Raw genomic sequence first — 20,778 nt, forward strand, 5'->3', positions numbered from 1 at the left:
TAAGTTGGTTGGGAGGAGTGCTAGGTGGGGAGGGTGTGCTTGTGGGTGGTGGTGGTCATCTTTGGGGGACCTGACATGGGTCAGTTAAGGACTGGACTTTGTGAACTGTAAGAACGGTATGGACTCTGACCCATGTACAGGAGGGGTGGTATGGGTGAGGGTACAGTTTTAGTGTAGGGTTTTTCCTAGGGTTTTCTATTGATTTTGTAGGTGTTTTCTGTAGTGCATATATTTTGTTTATATTATATTTTATTTATATAGTATATTTAGTAATTTTGTACCTATATTGTGTTATATCTATATTGTTTCATATTGTTTCAGCGTTATGGTAGCCGGACCAGTTGCTGTGTTGATATGTGGTTTATTTAGTTTATTTCAGTTATTTGGTCTGTTTTATGTTTTCTTTGGTATTTTCATTAGTCCCGGATAGAGGATCCAGTTAATTTGGACGTTTTGTAAGTGAATGTATGTGTGATATGATTATTTTGATGATTATTATTATTTTTACTATTATTATTTTTGTTTATGTATATATATATATATATATATATATATATATATATATGTATATATATATATATATATATATATATATAAAAAGATTTAAAAAATATAAAAAAAATTAAAAAAGTGAAAAAATATTTAAAAAAATGTAAAAAAATATATAATAATTTTTTTATTAAAATTTTTGTATTTTTTTTTTTTTTTTTTTTTTTTAGGTGTGCTTGCTACGTTTCTGTTTAGTTTTCTTGTTGCGTGTTCCCAAGTATGGATGGTTTTGAGTTATAGTCGGATAATGATACCTTTTATGTTTATATTTTGACAAGCCAAGTTGTGCTATTTTATTTATTTATTTATTTTTCTTATGTTCATTTTCGGTAAGTGTGTGAGTGTTTGATTAGATATTTTGGGCATATTTTAATATCTTAGTATTTTAGTATCTTAGTAAAGCTGGGCTGGCCGGTTAGGCAGGGTTTTGTTTATGAGGTTTTGTTTTTGGTTCTAGAGTATTTCTTATTTATGTTATAGCTGGTTAAGCTTGCTTTGTGTTTTGTATTTGATAAGTTTTGTATTTTTCTAATAAAAAGAGTGTCAGCCGAGAGCACTGTGGTCAGACAGAAAGGAAATTAAAAAATAAAAGAACTTCCTGTGGATCATATAGCAGCTGATAAGTACTGGAAGGAATAAGATTTTTTTTAATAGAAGTAATTTACAACTCTGTTTAACTTTCTGGCACCAGCTGATTTAAAAAAAATTTTATGTTTCCCAGTGGAGTTCCCCTTTAAAACAGCTGATCGATATTGCACACTGTTTGGTCTGTGGCCTACAAGTCTACAGAGATTCTTCTCAACAAGTAGCTCTCATGGTTTTACTCCCCCCTAGGACATTTTGATCCAAGTGGATGTGACATACAATGTTCCTGTTGTTTATGGTAAGGCGATATTTTTTACATTGCACTCTACTACCAGCCAAGCCTTGTCTCTCCTACATCCTGTGTCCCCCAAAAGTGGCAATGTCATGATTAATCACTAAGCGCATTCACAAATTACATGGTATGATACTACAACATTTCAGAAACCTACCAACTTATAGACTAGAACTAAACACAAATGAATATACTAGAGCAGTGGTCTCCAACCTGCGGACCTCCAGATGTTGCAAAACTACAACTCCCTGCATGCCCGGACAGCCGTTGGCTGTCCGGGCATGCTGGGAGTTGTAGTTTTGCAACATCTGGAGGTCCACAGCTTGGAGACCACTGTACTAGAGGCAACAGATGTACTCCGATTTACAGCTCCAAACCTGCCACTGTGCTGTTACCTACCAAGTTCTATTTCATTGGCCTCTTCTATTTGATTTGAAACTGAATGATATTGTATTTCTTCCTATAATACTACAATATCTATATTAAACTTACAATACAGGGGTTTCAGTACCCGAACCTCGGCCAATCAAAACTTTTGACTTATGTCTTTATTACATGTTAATGTTTTATTTTTATTTATTTTTTTTTGGGGGGGGGGGTTAATAGCCTTGTTTATAAGCCACAATACCATAGCTATGGTAAATGTGTAGTAGACATGTGTTTTTGTACATTTTTGCACCTTTCTGGCCTTTTATTTGCCTCATGGCAACTGCTATGGATGATAACCGCCTATGCACATTAACTTGAGAATGCAGGAGACAACAAACTGTTTGAACAGGAACCGGATGTGCAATTACAGAAACTTACCAAAGAGATAAGAGCAAAAAACTTTACTGAACTATATCAGTCTGTAAAGCCTTATGATCATTCGGGGACTACATTGAACCATGCCACAAGACATTTAGGGAACAATGACTACTGTGGCAAAATTGTTACAGTCTAAAAGAAAGGATAGGAGCGTTCCATAGCGTAGTATATATAAAGTGCAACATAGAATAAAGGAGTAAAATTCTGCTTACCACAACAGGTTGTGTACCCCATACACAACCATGGCACAGCATAGACAATAGATGACAGTCGTTCTGCAACCCTTCAACCAGGTAACACAGAATTGGATAGGAGAACTTGCTTCAGAGAGCGGTGGGTAACTCCGGCGCTGAAGGAACCACACAGAAGGTATAAGCCAGTAAAGGTTTATTTCCCAAGATGCAACGAATTTCGCAGCACGGCAGGCTGCTTCATCAGGCATCCAGATGAAGCAGCCTGCCGTGCTGCGGAATGTGTTGTATCTTGGGAAATAAACCTTTACTGGCTCATACCTTCTGTGTGGTTATACCTTTGGTGCAGCAAATAAAGCTGACAGATTCCCTTTAAATCTTAGTTGTTTTTTGTGGGCAGTAACAGCCTCCTTACCTTACATTCCCTCAGACACATTCCCAAAGTTCTCCTCATACTATGAAATTACTATACCAGGATTTCCCGGTTATAGGTTCAAGCATCTGGATTTCAAGGATGATAACAGCATGACCGTACTATAAGCTATTTTTGTATCTTTAGAAAATGAATGAATCCAGTGTTTCATGGAGCACAGGCTTTGTTTGTACTTTACACATCAACAATTCATCTTCATCAGCCAGAGGTCATACCCAACACAAGTTCAATATATAAAAATACATGCACAATTTAGATATGGTTGACTTGCCTAATATAGCTGAACCACTTAGAGTGCTCTTACATGTAGTACATGTGGCTGTGGGTAGCACTTGTGACCCTAAAAATTCAGTAGGACATGGCCTTGGCAATTTAAACCGTGGCAGGCCCAGGTGCAGCCTGCAATGATCTGTGGATCACATGTGCTATTTGTAGCCAATAGGGCTTGCAATTTACTTATAATTGTGGCCTGTACCTGAACTAAACACTGTTTAAATCGGCAAGTTCAGGTCCCGTCTGCAAGTCAGAATCGCTTAGGGCTAGCCACAGCCATTAGCGCACCCTTAATAATTATACTAAACACAAAGTCCTAAGACAAAAAAAGAAAAACTCCAGCTCACCGGTAATTATGCAGTTTTCACATGGAAGGTGCGTTCAGGCAGGGAGCACGAGAGCACAGAGCCAAGCCATATTCTTGGTTAACATAGAGCAGATCCAAAGAAAGATAGGGAAGGGGGAGGGGGGAGGAGGACGGGGAAGCTCCAGCTCCACTTGGAAGTGAAATAATTTCTTTATTGACTTTCCATAAATTAAGAAAAAGGTAAAAAAAAAAGTGCAAAACAAAATCAAACGTGCATGGTGAGTTAAAATCTCACGTCCACCGACGCGTTTCGGGCTGTCAAAAGCCCTTAACCAGGATTAAGGGCTTTTGACAGCCCGAAACGTGTCGGTGGACGTGAGATTTTAACTCACCATGCACGTTTGATTTTGTTTTGCACTTTTTTACCTTTTTCTTAATTTATGGAAAGTCAAGGAATTTTTTCACTTCCAAGTGGAGCTGGAGCTTCCCCGTCCTCCTCCCCCCTCCCCCTTCCCTATCTTTCTTTGGACCTTAATAATTATAGTCATGTGAACTTGAGTAACCCTTTATGCTTTTGACATGTGTCACGTTCAGCTTTAATACAAGGCAGACACAAGGCAGGCTTAGATTATTTACTAGTGCTGTAGATCAGTGATTAGTTCACTAGAAGTGCGCACAATTTCGTAATTTGTGTGTGTGTATAGTGATGTAAAAACTTGGGTGCAATTTCTTCACAAATTCACATTATGCACCACTACTGGATTACAGGACATTCACGACCTATGGTGCCCATTATGATCCAATGGGAACCATATTTGGAATCAAGTGGAAAATGGGCCTGCATATCTTCATCAGAGTAAAAGATCTGTCTTTTCCTATCTTTTCTTATACTTTTTAATAGAAAAAAAAAAAAAAACTTTGTTGTGTGCTGAGGTATCATTGTAGATAATGATTTTAAACATTAACATAATATATGATAGGAAACTGCCTTGTATCTAAGCTATAACAGATGTCCTTATCGGAACATTATCATTATTAATCATGACGTTATGAGGTGACTTCCCCACCGATGTGAAAAAGCACATAAACCATACTATCAAAGAGTTTCTTTACTAGGAAATGAGTATTCTTGAGTATCATAGCATGAACTAAAAATATCCACTTTATGAGAATTTGTGCTATTACACATTTATGGAACTGCAATGACCCACAGTCAATTCTTCTTTACATTTCCTACTCATACACGACTTGCACCCAACCCCACATAGGACAATGGAAAAAAATAATCCGCCATAGTATGAAAATATAAAGATATTCACGTCAGGCTGCATGGCCACAACTCTTCCTGTGTGGGTGATCACCTTGGGGGAGATTTATCAAAACCTGTGCCGAGGAAGAGTGGTGCAGTTGCCCATAGCAACCAATCAGATTGCGTCTTTCATTTTCCACAGGCCTCTAAAGAGGCCTGTGGAAAATGAAAGAAGCAATCTGATTGGTTGCTATGGGCAACTGCCCCACTCTTCCTCTGCACAGGTTTTGATAAATCTCCCCCCCATATGAGTACATGGTGCGTAGTCACACTAAGTTCTAACTTGTATACAATACTGTACAAATATCTTTGCACAAGCTATCATGGAGATTTAGTATAAAACCAGGCCAAAGATAACAAATATACAGACACAAGATGATTGAACATATACGTAGATCTTTAAATGATATGTAAACCCTATGATACATTCTAGGTGTGTGTTACAGGCCAGTTCATGATCTTATCAATGTTTAATTGGCAAGGCCGCAAAAAAAATTCCTGAAGTATGCAATGTTGTATATATACAACGTTTTTATTTCTGTTTCCTAGCTATAAAACCATTGTTTATGCCGATATCTCATAACATCATGTCCATTTATTGCTCTGAGCTTGGAGGTCATTAAACTTTCACTACAACACTGCAGTCATCTCCCATCCTGGGATTACCTCAAACATCCTTCCGAAACCCCACTCACTTCTGCATGTTCTATATCCCTGGGGGTTCAGGGTAGTCATTTCATGGGCAATATGACTAATTGACTATGTGGGCAATGAGATGTTCTGCTTTTCATTGAATAATAATCACTGGCTGGATACCTCTCTGCTTATCATGACTAGTGTTGCTCGCGAATATTCGCAATGCGAATTTTATTCACGAATATCGCATATTCGCGAATATTGGCGAATATAGCACTATATATTCGTAAGCACACACACAGTGATCATCCCTCTCTGCTTCCAGCTTGTGTGGTGTAAAGAAGGCTCTAATACCACTGTGTGAGACTGGCGTGCGCATTTTCGCATATGCGAAAATTTGCATATGCTAATTTTCGCATTTGCAAAGTTTCGCTTATGCTAATTTAGGTTTATGCTAATTTTCGTATATGATAATTTTCGTATACCCGAATATTCGCATATGCGAAAATAAACCGCGAAATATTACGAATATGCGAATTTAGCGAATATATGACGAATAGTCGTCCATATATTCGCGAAATATTGCGAATTCGAATATGGCCTATGCCGCTCAACACTAATCATGACATGAGAAGTAGCTAAGGAGGCTGGCGGGTGTACCCCAGGTGTCTGGTGCCAGGGATGGCATTAGTAAGCCGCTTGCCTTAGCCAAGGTATTCAGGGTATTCAATACTGGTTTGTCAAACGGATGAACAAGAGCCTAGTTCCAATAATAGCCAGTTCAGACCTGTCAGATAAACCGTCTCATAGGTTATGTTCACATGGATTTTATCTTCTGAGGATTTCACGCTGTGGATTGTATGGTGCGTATTTCAGCTAAATAGATTTATGTTGATAAATTCTGCATCATAAAATAGGCAGCATAAAATCCAATGAGGTATGTGTGAACATACCCTTTAAGGGGTACCAACATTCAGGCTTCTCTAATAACCATGTAGTCAGATGTAGGCTGGACAGCTATGAGTTTAATGTTAAACCGCATTCTGCAGAAGAAAAAGGAGAATAGTATCTACAGATAATGATGATCAAAAGAGGGGAATGACTACCAGCATAGCAGTTACTACGAGGCCCACAGTCTTAGGGGGGTCCTGGCCACTCAATTCAGCTGACCGTGAGTGACAGTATGATTGTGCAGCTCGGAAGCTATTCCCATCCAGAGAAGGTCTGCTCCTGTGCCGACCCTCCGAGCCATCACCTAATGATTGGGCAGAGCACCACTGAATCGCACTGTCTGATTATAGATGGAGCAGTGCAGCCATACAACTACACCTACACAGTCCCCTCTATCCCCTTACCTGCAATTATATCAGAATAGGGACACAAAGTTACAGCCAGGGAAAAGCTGGAGCCTGGAGAGGTGAGTAGCCAAGGAACACCAGGTATGCAGCATTAATCCTTTTATTACCCTTTACCAGGGGTCCTTACAATAACCCTTTTGCTGTCCTAGACTATCAACGATCCTTGTATTAGCTCTTTCTCTGTCCTAGGCCACAAAAAAACAGGCAATAGACAGATTTCCTAGAATGGGCTACAACAATGTTAGAATGTACAATAACTGTATTGAATGTATGTTTGCAGTGCTATGTACATAAGATTATCCCTGCTCTCAGTAAATCTCTCCTGTGGTCTTTTACATTTTGCTTGGCAGATATTCAGTTTTCCTTTCCTTTATTATTGTTAGATATATGCTGGTATTTGGCTTCAATAAGAATAATACCATATGCAGACATATGATAAAAACAGAATGGATTTGCTATGGGATTACGACAGAGGCATTTACAAAGCAGCTTTCAATAAACTATTGTGTTGTATGACCTTAGAATTTGGAGTACAGATTTGATCATAAAACCCTTGGGATCACCAACATAAAAATATAAGTAAGACTATAATTCTTACAGTATATGCAGATGAGGCCGCCATTTTGTAATATAAAGCCTATTTCTTAATATGCAGTGTATGAATAGTCTTGGTGATTACAATGGGTAGGTTAGCTCTGTGACCGTGACACGCAATGTATGACAGGAAGTCACATGACTGCACCCATATGCCGGGCAGATGTCGTACTCAATGTGGTAACAGAGTATAAGAAGTCTTTCATCACTGTGCAGGAAACATAAGTCACATTCCAATCTGTATTTTTTTCCTTATCTACCACTCTCTTATCTCAATTTCATGAATGCACCTAGAGGACAGGAATCTATTCTTGCCAGACAAGGTCTCAAAGTTGAAATCACCCAGTATCCTTTGCTTGTTGAAGGTCTATACTGAGTTTTAAAACACAATAGAAAAGTTATATGGAAGTCGGCCTGCAATAGGATGGGGAGAGCAGCGATCTGTGAAGAGAAACGCTCAGTCGGGAGATTCTCCTGATCGGTGAGGGTCTAAACATTTAGACCCTGACTGATCAAAATATTTGACATGTCTCTATGACAATAAAAAAGAAGGTAGATCAGCATCCCATTCAGTGCTTCTGGGGATTCATTCAATAAATGAATACATAAAAAATAGCAGCATTTTGACCCATACACAATGTATGTGTCTATGTCAAGCTTGACAAATTATAAATAGAGGGGTCAAGACATGCATCCAATCCTCCTTGGAGATGGTGTGGACCTGCCTGTGGAATTTGTGTTGATGTCGCCATGATATGTCAAAACTTTTGTTAAATTGTGGTGACCCAGTACAAAATATAGCATACTGCCCATCCTGTGTGGCAGATGTTGCCTTCAGTGACCGTCTTGGGCCCACATTACTGAGGACTCTATATATCACAATGTTGTCCTATGGTTAATGTATTGTCATTTATTGTATGCCTGTTGCTTTAATCCCTGTTCTTAGAGACCTTGTTGTTAGGGAAATGTGTATGAGGTGAACCATGTGACTTATCTGCCCAATGGGAATGCTCAACTACAAGTCCCAACAAGGCGATAGGCTTCCAAGGTTCACCGTGCACCTCCCTTTATACCAATCTCAGCTGTAACGGATTTTCCCATCTATCCTGCCTCAGTAAAGCCAGTTATCTGCAACCTTGCGTCGGAGTGTTTATTGCCCCGTACCTGGCACAGGAAAGCTGGGTCAACCTCGCGTGGTGTATAGGTTAACCACTCCCTGGCATCACAAAAAGGTTAATTGCACATTACCCTGACCCGACACCACAAAATGAAAACAACGCTTTAAGAAAAAGTAAAAATAGTATCTGTTTTACCTATAAAAACTGCATCACAAAACTTGAAAAAAAAAACTTGATCATAACATGAATATTTAGGTTGAAAACACGCGAGCTATCAGCAACATGCAACCAAAATGTGGCAGCCAGTCGGCACACAAGGTTGCCTGCAAAATTGTGGGGCAATTGGCTGCTACATGCAGCCATCAGATCATGTGTTTTCATCCCTAAAAGTATTCTTAAATGTTGCATGAAAAAGTGAGTTTTCAGACTGTTTACTGTCCTAAATATACGACAGGTCTCATATAGAACATATTTAATCAAAAGGCTGAGCTACAAAATACATGTACACTAGTGTCCATGACAGAGGATTGCACCTGATCTAGCACTTTGTTTTTGGAGTAATATGAGAAGGTAAAGGACACAGATGTAAAAGATATAGAGAGAGGTAAAATTATCAAGGCTTATAGACTAGCATATTCTTGCATACAAAAGGTGGGGATTTTTGCGCAAGCCTCATTCTATGTGTTTCAGGTCCTCTTGCGCCTCATCCGACAAAGATGCATCTCTTAGATAACAGGGGTGTGGATTAGGTATAAAGGGAAGTGGTTTATAGATTTTTTAGACACATTTATTACATTCAAAGTTGCTAAATTTTATGCTGGATAGTCAGTGAGGAGCTGGGGTCTGTCCATACAGGATATTAGTCTGTTGCATTAATAATGTGGTTCTATACTTCCGTCATTTATGTCCAGCTTATTACTGTCAGCTATGTGTCACAGAGATTGATAAAGATCTACTTTGCTTTCTCTGTTGCAGAGCTTACTCAGAGATTTACGTGCTTGTATATATAACACTTCAGGCAATGCTACGTACACTTGGAAACGTTTTCCCCTGCACAACAGGAAACATTGACGCAATTATTTGTTTACGCCATGGTGGAGGTCTGGTTGCTCGATTTCCATTCTAAGGCAAGATTTAACCAAGACTTCTCTATAGTTGTCTTCTGGGTGGAAAAAGAAACTCACAAAGTGTACAGTATTTCCTATTTTTTACACTGACATATTTATTTGCTAGATATGAAATAAACCACAAATAATGTGGTTACATTTGTCTATATGATTGTGAGTATATCTGTTACGCCGAGCGCTCCGGGTCCCCGCTCCTCCCCGGAGCGCTCGCTTCACTCCCTCCGCTGCAGCGCTCCGGTCACGTCCTCTGACCCGGGGCGCTGCGATCCTGCTGCCAGCCGGGATGCGATTCGCGATGCGGGTAGCGCCCGCTCGCGATGCGCACCCCGGCTCCCCTACCTGACTCGCTCCCCGTCTGTTCTGTCCCGGCGCGCGCGGCCCCGCTCCCTAGGGCGCGCGCGCGCCGGGTCTCTGCGATTTAAAGGGCCACTGCGCCGCTGATTGGCGCAGTGGTTCCAATTAGGGTTTTCACCTGTGCACTTCCCTATATTACCTCACTTCCCTTGCACTCCCTTGCCGGATCTTGTTGCCTTAGTGCCAGTGAAAGCGTTCCTTGTGTGTTCCTTGCCAGTGTTTCCAGACCTTCTGCCGTTGCCCCTGACTACGATCCTTGCTGCCTGCCCCGACCTTCTGCTACGTCCGACCTTGCTTCTGCCTACTCCCTTGTACCGCGCCTATCTTCAGCAGCCAGAGAGGTGAGCCGTTGCTAGTGGATACGACCTGGTCACTACCGCCGCAGCAAGACCATCCCGCTTTGCGGCGGGCTCTGGTGAAAACCAGTAGTGGCTTAGAACCGGTCCACTAGCACGGTCCACGCCAATCCCTCTCTGGCACAGAGGGTCCACTACCTGCCAGCCGGCATCGTGACAGTAGATCCGGCCATGGATCCCGCTGAAGTTCCTCTGCCAGTTGTCGCTGACCTCACCACGGTGGTCGCCCAGCAGTCACAACAGATAGCGCAACAAGGCCAACAGCTGTCTCAACTGACCGTTATGCTACAACAGTTGCTACCACAGCTTCAGCAGTCATCTCCTCCGCCAGCTCCTGCACCTCCTCCGCAGCGAGTGGCCGCTCCTGGGATACGCTTATCCTTGCCGGATAAATTTGATGGGGACTCTAAGTTTTGCCGTGGCTTTCTTTCCCAATGTTCCCTGCATCTGGAGATGATGTCGGACCTGTTTCCCACTGAAAGGTCTAAGGTGGCTTTCGTAGTCAGTCTTCTGTCCGGAAAAGCCCTGTCATGGGCCACACCGCTCTGGGACCGCAATGACCCCGTCACTGCCTCTGTACACTCCTTCTTCTCGGAAATCCGAAGTGTCTTTGAGGAACCTGCCCGAGCCTCTTCTGCTGAGACTGCCCTGTTGAACCTGGTCCAGGGTAATTCTTCCGTTGGCGAGTATGCCGTACAATTCCGTACACTTGCTTCAGAATTGTCCTGGAATAATGAGGCCCTCTGCGCGACCTTCAAAAAAGGCCTATCCAGCAACATTAAAGATGTTCTGGCCGCACGAGAAATTCCTGCTAATCTACATGAACTTATTCACCTAGCCACTCGCATTGACATGCGTTTTTCTGAAAGGCGTCAGGAACTCCGCCAAGATATGGACTCTGTTCGCACGAGGCGTTTCGTCTCCTCGGCTCCTCTCTCCTCTGGTCCCCTGCAATCTGTTCCTGTGCCTCCCGCCGTGGAGGCTATGCAGGTCGACCGGTCTCGCCTGACACCTCAAGAGAGGACACGACGCCGTATGGAGAACCTCTGCCTGTACTGTGCTAGTACCGAACACTTCCTGAGGGATTGTCCTATCCGTCCTCCCCGCCTGGAAAGACGTACGCGGACTCCGCACAAAGGTGAGACAGTCCTTGATGTCTACTCTGCTTCTCCACGTCTTACTGTGCCTGTGCGGATGTCTGCCTCTGCCTTCTCCTTCTCTACAGTGGCCTTCTTGGACTCTGGATCTGCAGGAAATTTTATTTTGGCCTCTCTCGTCAACAGGTTCAACATCCCAGTGACCAGTCTCGCCAGACCCCTCTACATCAATTGTGTAAATAATGAAAGATTGGACTGTACCATACGTTTCCGCACGGAGCCCCTTCTTATGAGCATCGGATCTCATCATGAGAGGATTGAACTTTTGGTCCTTCCCAATTGCACCTCGGAGATTCTCCTTGGACTTCCCTGGCTTCAACTTCATTCCCCAACCCTGGATTGGTCCACTGGGGAGATCAAGAGTTGGGGGTCCTCTTGTTCCAAGAACTGTCTAAAACCGGTTCCCAGTAACCCTTGCCGTAACTCTGTGGTTCCTCCAGTAACCGGTCTCCCTAAGGCCTATATGGACTTCGCGGATGTTTTCTGCAAAAAACAAGCTGAGACTCTACCTCCTCACAGGCCTTATGATTGCCCTATCGACCTCCTCCCGGGTACTACTCCACCCCGGGGCAGAATTTATCCTCTCTCTGCCCCAGAGACTCTTGCCATGTCCGAATACGTCCAGGAGAATCTAAAAAAGGGCTTTATCCGTAAATCCTCCTCTCCTGCCGGAGCCGGATTTTTCTTTGTGTCCAAAAAAGATGGCTCCCTACGTCCTTGCATTGACTACCGCGGTCTTAATAAAATCACGGTTAAGAACCGCTACCCCTTACCCCTCATCTCTGAACTCTTTGATCGCCTCCAAGGTGCCCACATCTTCACTAAATTGGACTTAAGAGGCGCCTATAACCTCATCCGCATCAGAGAGGGGGACGAGTGGAAAACGGCATTTAACACCAGAGATGGACACTTTGAGTATCTGGTCATGCCCTTTGGACTGTGCAATGCCCCTGCCGTCTTCCAAGACTTTGTCAATGAAATTTTTCGTGATCTGTTATACTCCTGTGTTGTGGTATATCTGGACGATATCCTAATTTTTTCTGCCAATCTAGAAGAACACCGCCAACATGTCCGTATGGTTCTTCAGAGACTTCGTGACAACCAACTCTATGCCAAAATTGAGAAATGTCTGTTTGAATGCCAATCTCTTCCTTTTCTAGGATATTTGGTCTCTGGCCAGGGACTACAGATGGATCCAGACAAACTCTCTGCCGTCTTAAATTGGCCACGCCCCTCCGGACTCCGTGCTATCCAACGCTTTTTGGGGTTCGCCAATTATTACAGGCAATTTATTCCACATTTTTCTACCATTGTGGCTCCTATCGTGGCTTTAACCAAAAAAAATGCTGATCCCAAGTCCTGGCCTCCTCAAGCAGAAGACTCCTTTAAACGACTCAAGTCTGCCTTTTCTTCGGCTCCCGTGCTCTCCAGACCTGACCCTTCCAAACCCTTCCTATTGGAGGTTGATGCCTCCTCAGTAGGAGCTGGAGCTGTTCTTCTACAAAAAAATTCTTCCGGGCATGCTGTCACTTGTGGTTTTTTCTCTAGGACCTTCTCTCCAGCGGAGAGGAACTACTCCATCGGGGATCGAGAGCTTCTAGCCATTAAATTAGCACTTGAGGAATGGAGGCATCTGCTGGAGGGATCAAGATTTCCTGTTATTATCTACACCGACCACAAGAACCTCTCCTACCTCCAGTCGGCCCAACGGCTGAATCCTCGCCAGGCCCGGTGGTCTCTGTTCTTTGCCCGATTTAATTTTGAGATTCACTTTCGTCCTGCCGATAAGAACATTAGGGCCGATGCTCTCTCTCGTTCCTCGGATGCCTCAGAAGTTGATCTCCCTCCGCAACACATCATTCCACCTGACTGCCTGATCTCCACTTCTCCTGCCTCCATCAGGCAGACTCCTCCAGGAAAGACCTTTGTTTCTCCACGCCAACGCCTCGGAATCCTCAAATGGGGTCACTCCTCCCATCTCGCAGGTCATGCGGGCATCAAGAAATCTGTGCAACTCATCTCCCGCTTCTATTGGTGGCCGACTCTGGAGACGGATGTTGGGGACTTTGTGCGAGCCTGCACTATCTGTGCCCGGGATAAGACTCCTCGCCAGAAGCCCGCTGGTTTTCTTCATCCTCTGCCTGTCCCCGAACAGCCTTGGTCTCTGATTGGTATGGATTTTATTACTGATTTACCCCCTTCCCGTGGCAACACCGTTATTTGGGTGGTCGTTGATCGATTCTCCAAAATGGCACATTTCATCCCTCTTCCTGGTCTTCCTTCTGCGCCTCAGTTGGCTAAACAATTTTTTGTACACATTTTTCGTCTTCACGGGTTGCCTACGCAGATTGTCTCGGATAGAGGGGTCCAATTCGTGTCTAAATTCTGGAGAGCTCTCTGTAAACAACTCAAGATTAAATTAAATTTTTCCTCTGCATATCATCCCCAGTCCAATGGACAAGTAGAAAGAATTAACCAGATCCTGGGTGATTATTTGCGACATTTTGTTTCCTCCCGCCAGGATGACTGGGCAGATCTCCTTCCATGGGCCGAATTCTCGTATAACTTCAGGGTCTCTGAATCTTCCTCCAAATCCCCATTTTTCGTGGTGTACGGCCGTCACCCTCTTCCCCCCCTCCCTACCCCCTTGCCCTCTGGTCTGCCCGCTGTGGATGAAATTTCTCGTGACCTTTCCATTATATGGAGAGAGACCCAAAATTCTCTCTTACAGGCTTCTTCACGCATGAAGAGGTTCGCGGATAAGAAAAGAAGAGCTCCCCCCGTTTTTTCCCCTGGAGACAAGGTATGGCTCTCCGCTAAATATGTCCGCTTCCGTGTCCCTAGCTACAAGTTGGGACCACGCTATCTTGGTCCTTTCAAAATTTTGTGTCAAATTAATCCTGTCTCTTATAAACTTCTTCTTCCTCCTTCTCTTCGTATCCCTAATGCCTTTCACGTCTCTCTTCTCAAACCACTCATCCTCAACCGTTTTTCTCCCAAATCTGTTCCTCCCACTCCTGTTTCCGGCTCCTCGGACGTCTTCTCTGTCAAGGAGATTTTGGCTGCCAAAAAGGTCAGAGGGAAAAATTTTTTTTTAGTAGACTGGGAGGGTTGTGGCCCTGAAGAGAGATCCTGGGAACCTGAGGACAACATCCTTGACAAAAGTCTGCTCCTCAGGTTCTCAGGCTCCAAGAAGAGGGGGAGACCCAAGGGGGGGGGTACTGTTACGCCGAGCGCTCCGGGTCCCCGCTCCTCCCCGGAGCGCTCGCTTCACTCCCTCCGCTGCAGCGCTCCGGTCACGTCCTCTGACCCGGGGCGCTGCGATCCTGCTGCCAGCCGGGATGCGATTCGCGATGCGGGTAGCGCCCGCTCGCGATGCGCACCCCGGCTCCCCTACCTGACTCGCTCCCCGTCTGTTCTGTCCCGGCGCGCGCGGCCCCGCTCCCTAGGGCGCGCGCGCGCCGGGTCTCTGCGATTTAAAGGGCCACTGCGCCGCTGATTGGCGCAGTGGTTCCAATTAGGGTTTTCACCTGTGCACTTCCCTATATTACCTCACTTCCCTTGCACTCCCTTGCCGGATCTTGTTGCCTTAGTGCCAGTGAAAGCGTTCCTTGTGTGTTCCTTGCCAGTGTTTCCAGACCTTCTGCCGTTGCCCCTGACTACGATCCTTGCTGCCTGCCCCGACCTTCTGCTACGTCCGACCTTGCTTCTGCCTACTCCCTTGTACCGCGCCTATCTTCAGCAGCCAGAGAGGTGAGCCGTTGCTAGTGGATACGACCTGGTCACTACCGCCGCAGCAAGACCATCCCGCTTTGCGGCGGGCTCTGGTGAAAACCAGTAGTGGCTTAGAACCGGTCCACTAGCACGGTCCACGCCAATCCCTCTCTGGCACAGAGGGTCCACTACCTGCCAGCCGGCATCGTGACAATATCACTCTGGGTAAGAGCCCACAGTTAACCAGTCCATCTTCTCTTATTCACTAGGGAGGGTAGGCATGTCGTGCTGGGGGCAGTCCCCTGGGCACTTGAGGCTAATTTACATGTTAACAAACAGGATACTGATCTGCAAAGTTTGGCAACTTAAAGGGGTACTCCCACCCTAGACATCTTATCCCTTATCCAAAGGATAGAGGATAAGATGTCTGATCTCAGGAGTCCCGCCGCTGGGAACCCCCGCAGTATTGCATGCGGCACCCACCTGTTTTTTGTGCGGAAGCGCTTAAGGGTCTGAGTCGTGACTATGGGAACGGGAGTCCGTGACGTCAGGACTCCGCCCCCGTGTGACATCACACCCGTCCCCTCAATGCAAGTCTATGGGAGGGGGCGTGACGTCCGTCACGCCCCCTCCCATAGACTTGCATTGAGGGGATGGGCGTGACGTCACGCGGGGGCAGAGTCCTGATGTCACGGACTCCCGTTCCCGTGGTCACGACTCAGACCCTCCAGCGCTTCCGCACAAAAAACAGGTGGGTGTCGCATGCAATACTGCGGGGGTCCCCAGCGGAAGACCCCCGCGATCAGACATCTTATCCCCTATCCTTTGGATAAGGGATAAGATGTCTAGGGTGGGAGTACCCCTTTAAGGTACACAAGTCATCACTTACAGTGGTAAACCTATGCTTGTATGTAGGGGTCAAATATAGCATCACTGCCCTGCATTTCCAATAGTAGAACGCATGCTGTAAAATTATAACAACTGCTTCAGGGGTCCATGACAAGTCATCTTGTACCCTATCTAAGTAATCCTAAAAAACTATAGGAGCATTAGCAGGGATCAGTAGACTAAATGGCATCTGATGAATCTTTTCTGATTTACGCCTATCATACAACCTTCCCTAGGTGTCTTTTATCTTATATAACATTATTATTTATACATCTTCTCATACAGAAACATGGGAGGACTAGATGTGCCCCATTATCTGGCCTGGAGTTTAGATCACATCTACATAGATCATCATGCTGCGGTCCCTTCTTGCCTTTACTGAACAATGGAAAATAATAGGGAGGGGAAAACTGGAGAGGGGGGGACACGTGTTTTCTAAACCCTCTGGTTCTTATTTCCACTTGGCAAGCAACACTCCCGAAAGAAATTTTCCAGTCTGAAACTTTCTGAAAGCTCCGGTTTGGAAAAAAAAAGTATCTTCGAACATATATACATACATAGGATATTAAATGGCATTTCCCAAAAAGTTACAGAAAATTTGAGAACAAGCTGTATACTAGCTGTATAGACCTAAGGAACAAATATACCTGGCTTGGTTGGTGTCTTGTCTTCTAAGTCTCCAGTGGTACAAGGAACAAATCCTTTCCACAAGTTGCACAGTCAGCAGCAGCAATTTGCTGTGTAGTATCTCCCAGATCCACTGGCAGCAGAAAGATATAAAAGCCCCTTCGCCTACAGCCACAGAGAAATGTTTTCTTCTATTACAGTCATTTCTCTGCTTTATTTCAACTGCTTCTCATCCAGCGTGCACATTCACCTAGGGTGAACTCACATGAGTTACAGCTTCTACAAAGGAAGCGTTCCAGGTTCTTCAACTATTAACACTGTCCAGGATCTTGGGATATCGCATGATAAACCACAGATCAGGGCTTAGAATACAAGAGAAAAGTATTTGCTGTGTTTAAAGAGTTATTCCTAGATGCACTCAAAGACCGAAGTAATAGCCATGGCCACCTAGTAACTTACACTATTTACATCCCTTTTTTCGTTTTTTACCTAAAATGAGTGCACTCATGTATTATAACCTTTTCTCTATTGCTCTCAAGCTTTTGTGTCCATTTGGTTGATGAATAGACTGCCAAAGCTAGGGACTACCAAAACTATATAATGCTAACACAGGAACAGGATATGCTGAGGAGGGGGTTTTGATATGACTTACCGTACTTTTTGCCGTATAAGACGCACTTTTTCTTGGTGCGTCTCATGCGGCAAATACACATTAAAACCCTGTCATATCGCAGCGGTCCCTGCGGCCATCAACGGCCGGGACCCACGGCTAATACATGACATCACCGATCGTGGTGATGCTCTGTATTAACCTTTCAGACGCGGCGATCAAAGCTGACCGCCGGGTCTAAAGCGAAAGTGAAACTAACCCGGCTGCTCAGTCGGGCTGTTCGGGAACAACTTACAGGACACCGGGAGGGACCTTACCTGCCTCGGTGTCTGTTCCGTGACGGAATCCCCTGCATGGCCGGCGCCCACCTTCGTCGTCATCACGTCGTCGTGCACGCCGTCCCGTCATCCAATAGGAGTGGTGTGCAAAGCGACGTGATGGCGGCGACGGAGAGCGAGGATCCCGGGCAGCAGAGACGTTCCGGAGCGACGGGGACACTCCTGGGACGCGGCGACAGGGATGGAGGGCGACATCCAGGGCAGCGGTGACGAGCGGTGACAGGTGCGGAGCAGCGGGGACACGTGAGTATTACCTCCTATACCAGTGGTCTTCAACCTGCGGACCTCCAGATGTTGCAAAACTACAACTCCTGGCATGCCCGGACAGCCAACGGCTGTCCGGGTATGGTGGGAGTTGTAGTTTTGCAACATCTGGAGGTCCGCAGGTTGAAGATCACTGTCCTATACTTTACATTGTATTTGGTTCAGAATCTTTTTTTTCTTGATTTTCCTCCTTTAAAATTGGGTGCATCTTATATGCCGGAGCGTCTTATATGGCGAAAAATACGGTACCTTTTGGGCACTGTTATGCCCTGCAGTTCGGAGCTCTGCGCACAGCGTCCGGAAGTTCATTACTCCGAACGCTGTGTGCGTGCTTCCGTGTTCGCGGCCGCCGGGCGTGACATCACGCCAGACGGCCGCGAACACGGAAGCCCGCACACAGCATTCGGAGTAATGAACTTCCGGACGCTGTGCGCGGTGCTCTGAACTGCAGGGCAGCGCACATCCCCTTTAAAGAAGTACTCTGGAGGAAAATGTTTTTTTATATATCATCTGGTGTCAGAAAGTTAAACAGATTTGTACATTATTTCTATTTAAAATCTTAATCATTCCAGTACTTATTAACTGCTGTATGCTCTAGAGGAAGTTGAGTTGCTCTTTCCAGTCTGGCCACAGTGCTCTCTGCTGACACCTCTGTCCATGTCAGGAACTGTCAGGAGCAGGAGCAAATCCCCATAGCAAACCTCTCCTGCTCCGAACAGTTCCTGACATGGCCAAAGGTGTCAGCAGAGAGCACTGTGGTCAGATTCGAAAGATTAACACGTCAGATCTGTGCAAATCTTTTGCATATTTTATTACAAAATCTGCACATACTGTAATGCAGAATGACCTTGGATTTGACACGGATTTGAAATCCATGCTGAAATCTGTGTTAACAACACAAGAACAAGGGAGAAACATTCTTAACATATAAGTTTATTTTGGAGCATGGTTTACCCTGTAAAGACAGACCGTAAGTCTAACTAGGCTAGAGCCAAAGGCCAACTGATATCATCAGGGTTTTCTAGGCTACAACAAAGTGGCATCCGCTTTACTGTCATTGATTACTGTGCTCATTCTGGTAAAAAAAATGATACTAAAAATTATGATTTTCTCTCTCATCTGTACTGAAGTAAGTTTCCTGCCCTAGTGGCACAAGCTCAATCCTGAGCATAAAATTCAGTCATAAAAATGAGTGTTACTACATGAGAGTTGAAGGAAAACTGTCAGCTTTCTCCCCCCGCACTAACCAGCAGTACTGGTTGTTAGTGCGGGGGACGCCGATCAGTTTGATGCTTACCGTGCCCGGACCCGCTGCACCATTCCGCTGTAATCTTTGATTTGCGGTATATTGAGGTGCTAACTGGTACCGGCCTGGCTAACTGGCACTCTGACATCAGTGCCGGGCCACAGCACCGCCCTGCTCCTGAATATTGATGAGCTGGGCGGCGCTGCAGCCAGCGGCACTGATGTCAGAGTGCCAGTTAGCCCGGCCGGTGCCAGGTAACACCTCATTAGCATATACCGAAAATAAAAGATTACAGCCGAACGGCGCGGCGTATCCGGGCCCGGTAATCATCAAACTGATCAGCGTCCTATCACTGCTTAGTGCGGGGGGAGCAAGCTGACAGTTTTCCTTTAAAGGAGTTATGCAGTATAACAAAACGTATCCCCTATCTGCAGTGTATCCCCCTATCTGCAGTGTATCCCCTATCTGCAGTGTAAGTATAAGATCGCATAAGTCCAACAATTGGGACCCCCCCCCCATGTGACCTCCAGTACGGCGCCCTGGCTCTCCGCATGAATGGAGACGTGTTGACCACCGCACGAAACTGTGGCCAACACACCTCCTACATGCATCTTTTTGGGAGACCTGGAGATGTAGTGTTCAGCTATTTCCGGCTCTCCCATAGAGATGCATGGAGGGGGCTGGTCAACTACAGCTTTTGGTAGAAAAAACTGATTTAATGTAGAGAGCCAGGGCGCCAGGCAGTTAGTCCCTCTGACACTATCCTGCGGATTGTGGTTACGTTTTGTTATACTGGACTACTCCTTTACTATTGTTTCTATTGAATGACAACGTTTTATCGGAGGGCTAATTTGTTAGAAAGTGTAATTCTGACTCCTGCCACATGGTTTGACAGTTCTACAGCATGTGGGTGCTTTACAGGATGACATAAGTATCCAGATAACACATTCCATTGTGCTTGGCCTATTAAATATTTAAAGATATCCATCTGTGATCTATTATTGATGTCTTTGAATGATAAACTGCTGCATACGACCTTTTATCTTTAGTTAAAGAAAAATGGCTTCATCTTGACATCAACTAAATTCAATGCAATGGAAAGTCAAAGGTTTGGCAAATGCCAGATATTCGGAGAAAAAAATGTTTTGTAACGGTATAGTTAAAAAAAATATGTAAATTGCTCTCAGTGATAGAAACAAAAGGCATCCTAACACATTGGCCCTCATTTACTATTACATGTTTTGTCGGGTTGTGCCCCAGATTCTGTCTACCTGCGCCAGATTTTGCACCAGAATTTGCACCAGAATTGAGAAAAACCCCGACTAACTCTCCATTTTGCTAAGAAAACCCGGAAAAGGGGCGTGGTCGCCTGGAAAAGGGGTGTGGTCAAAGAAAGGGGCGTGTTCCTGACATTTTCACAAAAACCCAACATATTTACTAAGGTTTCCACAGAAAATGTGGTGGATTTGAGCTGAGGAAAACCAGACAGATCAGAGCAGGTGTAAAAAAAAAAAAGCAAAGTGTAGGGAAAGTGGAAAATGTAGGGAAACCTTAGTAAATACTGTGGAAAATAAATTGTAGGGAATTAAAACCGACAAAGAAACCTCCTCTCCACTCTTAGTAAATAAGGGCCATTGTGTATATC

At 44.8% G+C, this 20,778-nt stretch overlaps 1 protein-coding gene across 6 annotated transcripts in view; it reads right to left on the reverse strand.

The window, feature by feature from the left end:
* Positions 1–20,778, reverse strand: part of LOC130293335 (CD82 antigen-like) — a 147,047-nt gene that overhangs the window by 87,562 nt on the left and 38,707 nt on the right. The window contains exon 1 of one of the 6 annotated variants that reach the window (XM_056541878.1): positions 16,696–16,716. The exons of 2 other annotated variants lie outside the window; for them this stretch is intronic. Coding sequence is in view for 1 of the 4 variants with exons in the window: in XM_056541873.1 (XP_056397848.1) it covers positions 4,757–4,768 (12 nt within the window). In the remaining 3 variants the exon portion in view is untranslated. Of the gene's footprint in view, positions 1–4,756; positions 4,818–16,695; positions 16,717–20,778 lie in introns of those variants that run through there. 3 more of the 6 variants (XM_056541879.1, XM_056541875.1, XM_056541873.1) reach the window with 3 other exon arrangements.

Source organism: Hyla sarda, chromosome 10, assembly GCF_029499605.1.
Source record: "Hyla sarda isolate aHylSar1 chromosome 10, aHylSar1.hap1, whole genome shotgun sequence".
Lineage (NCBI taxonomy): Eukaryota > Metazoa > Chordata > Amphibia > Anura > Hylidae > Hyla > Hyla sarda.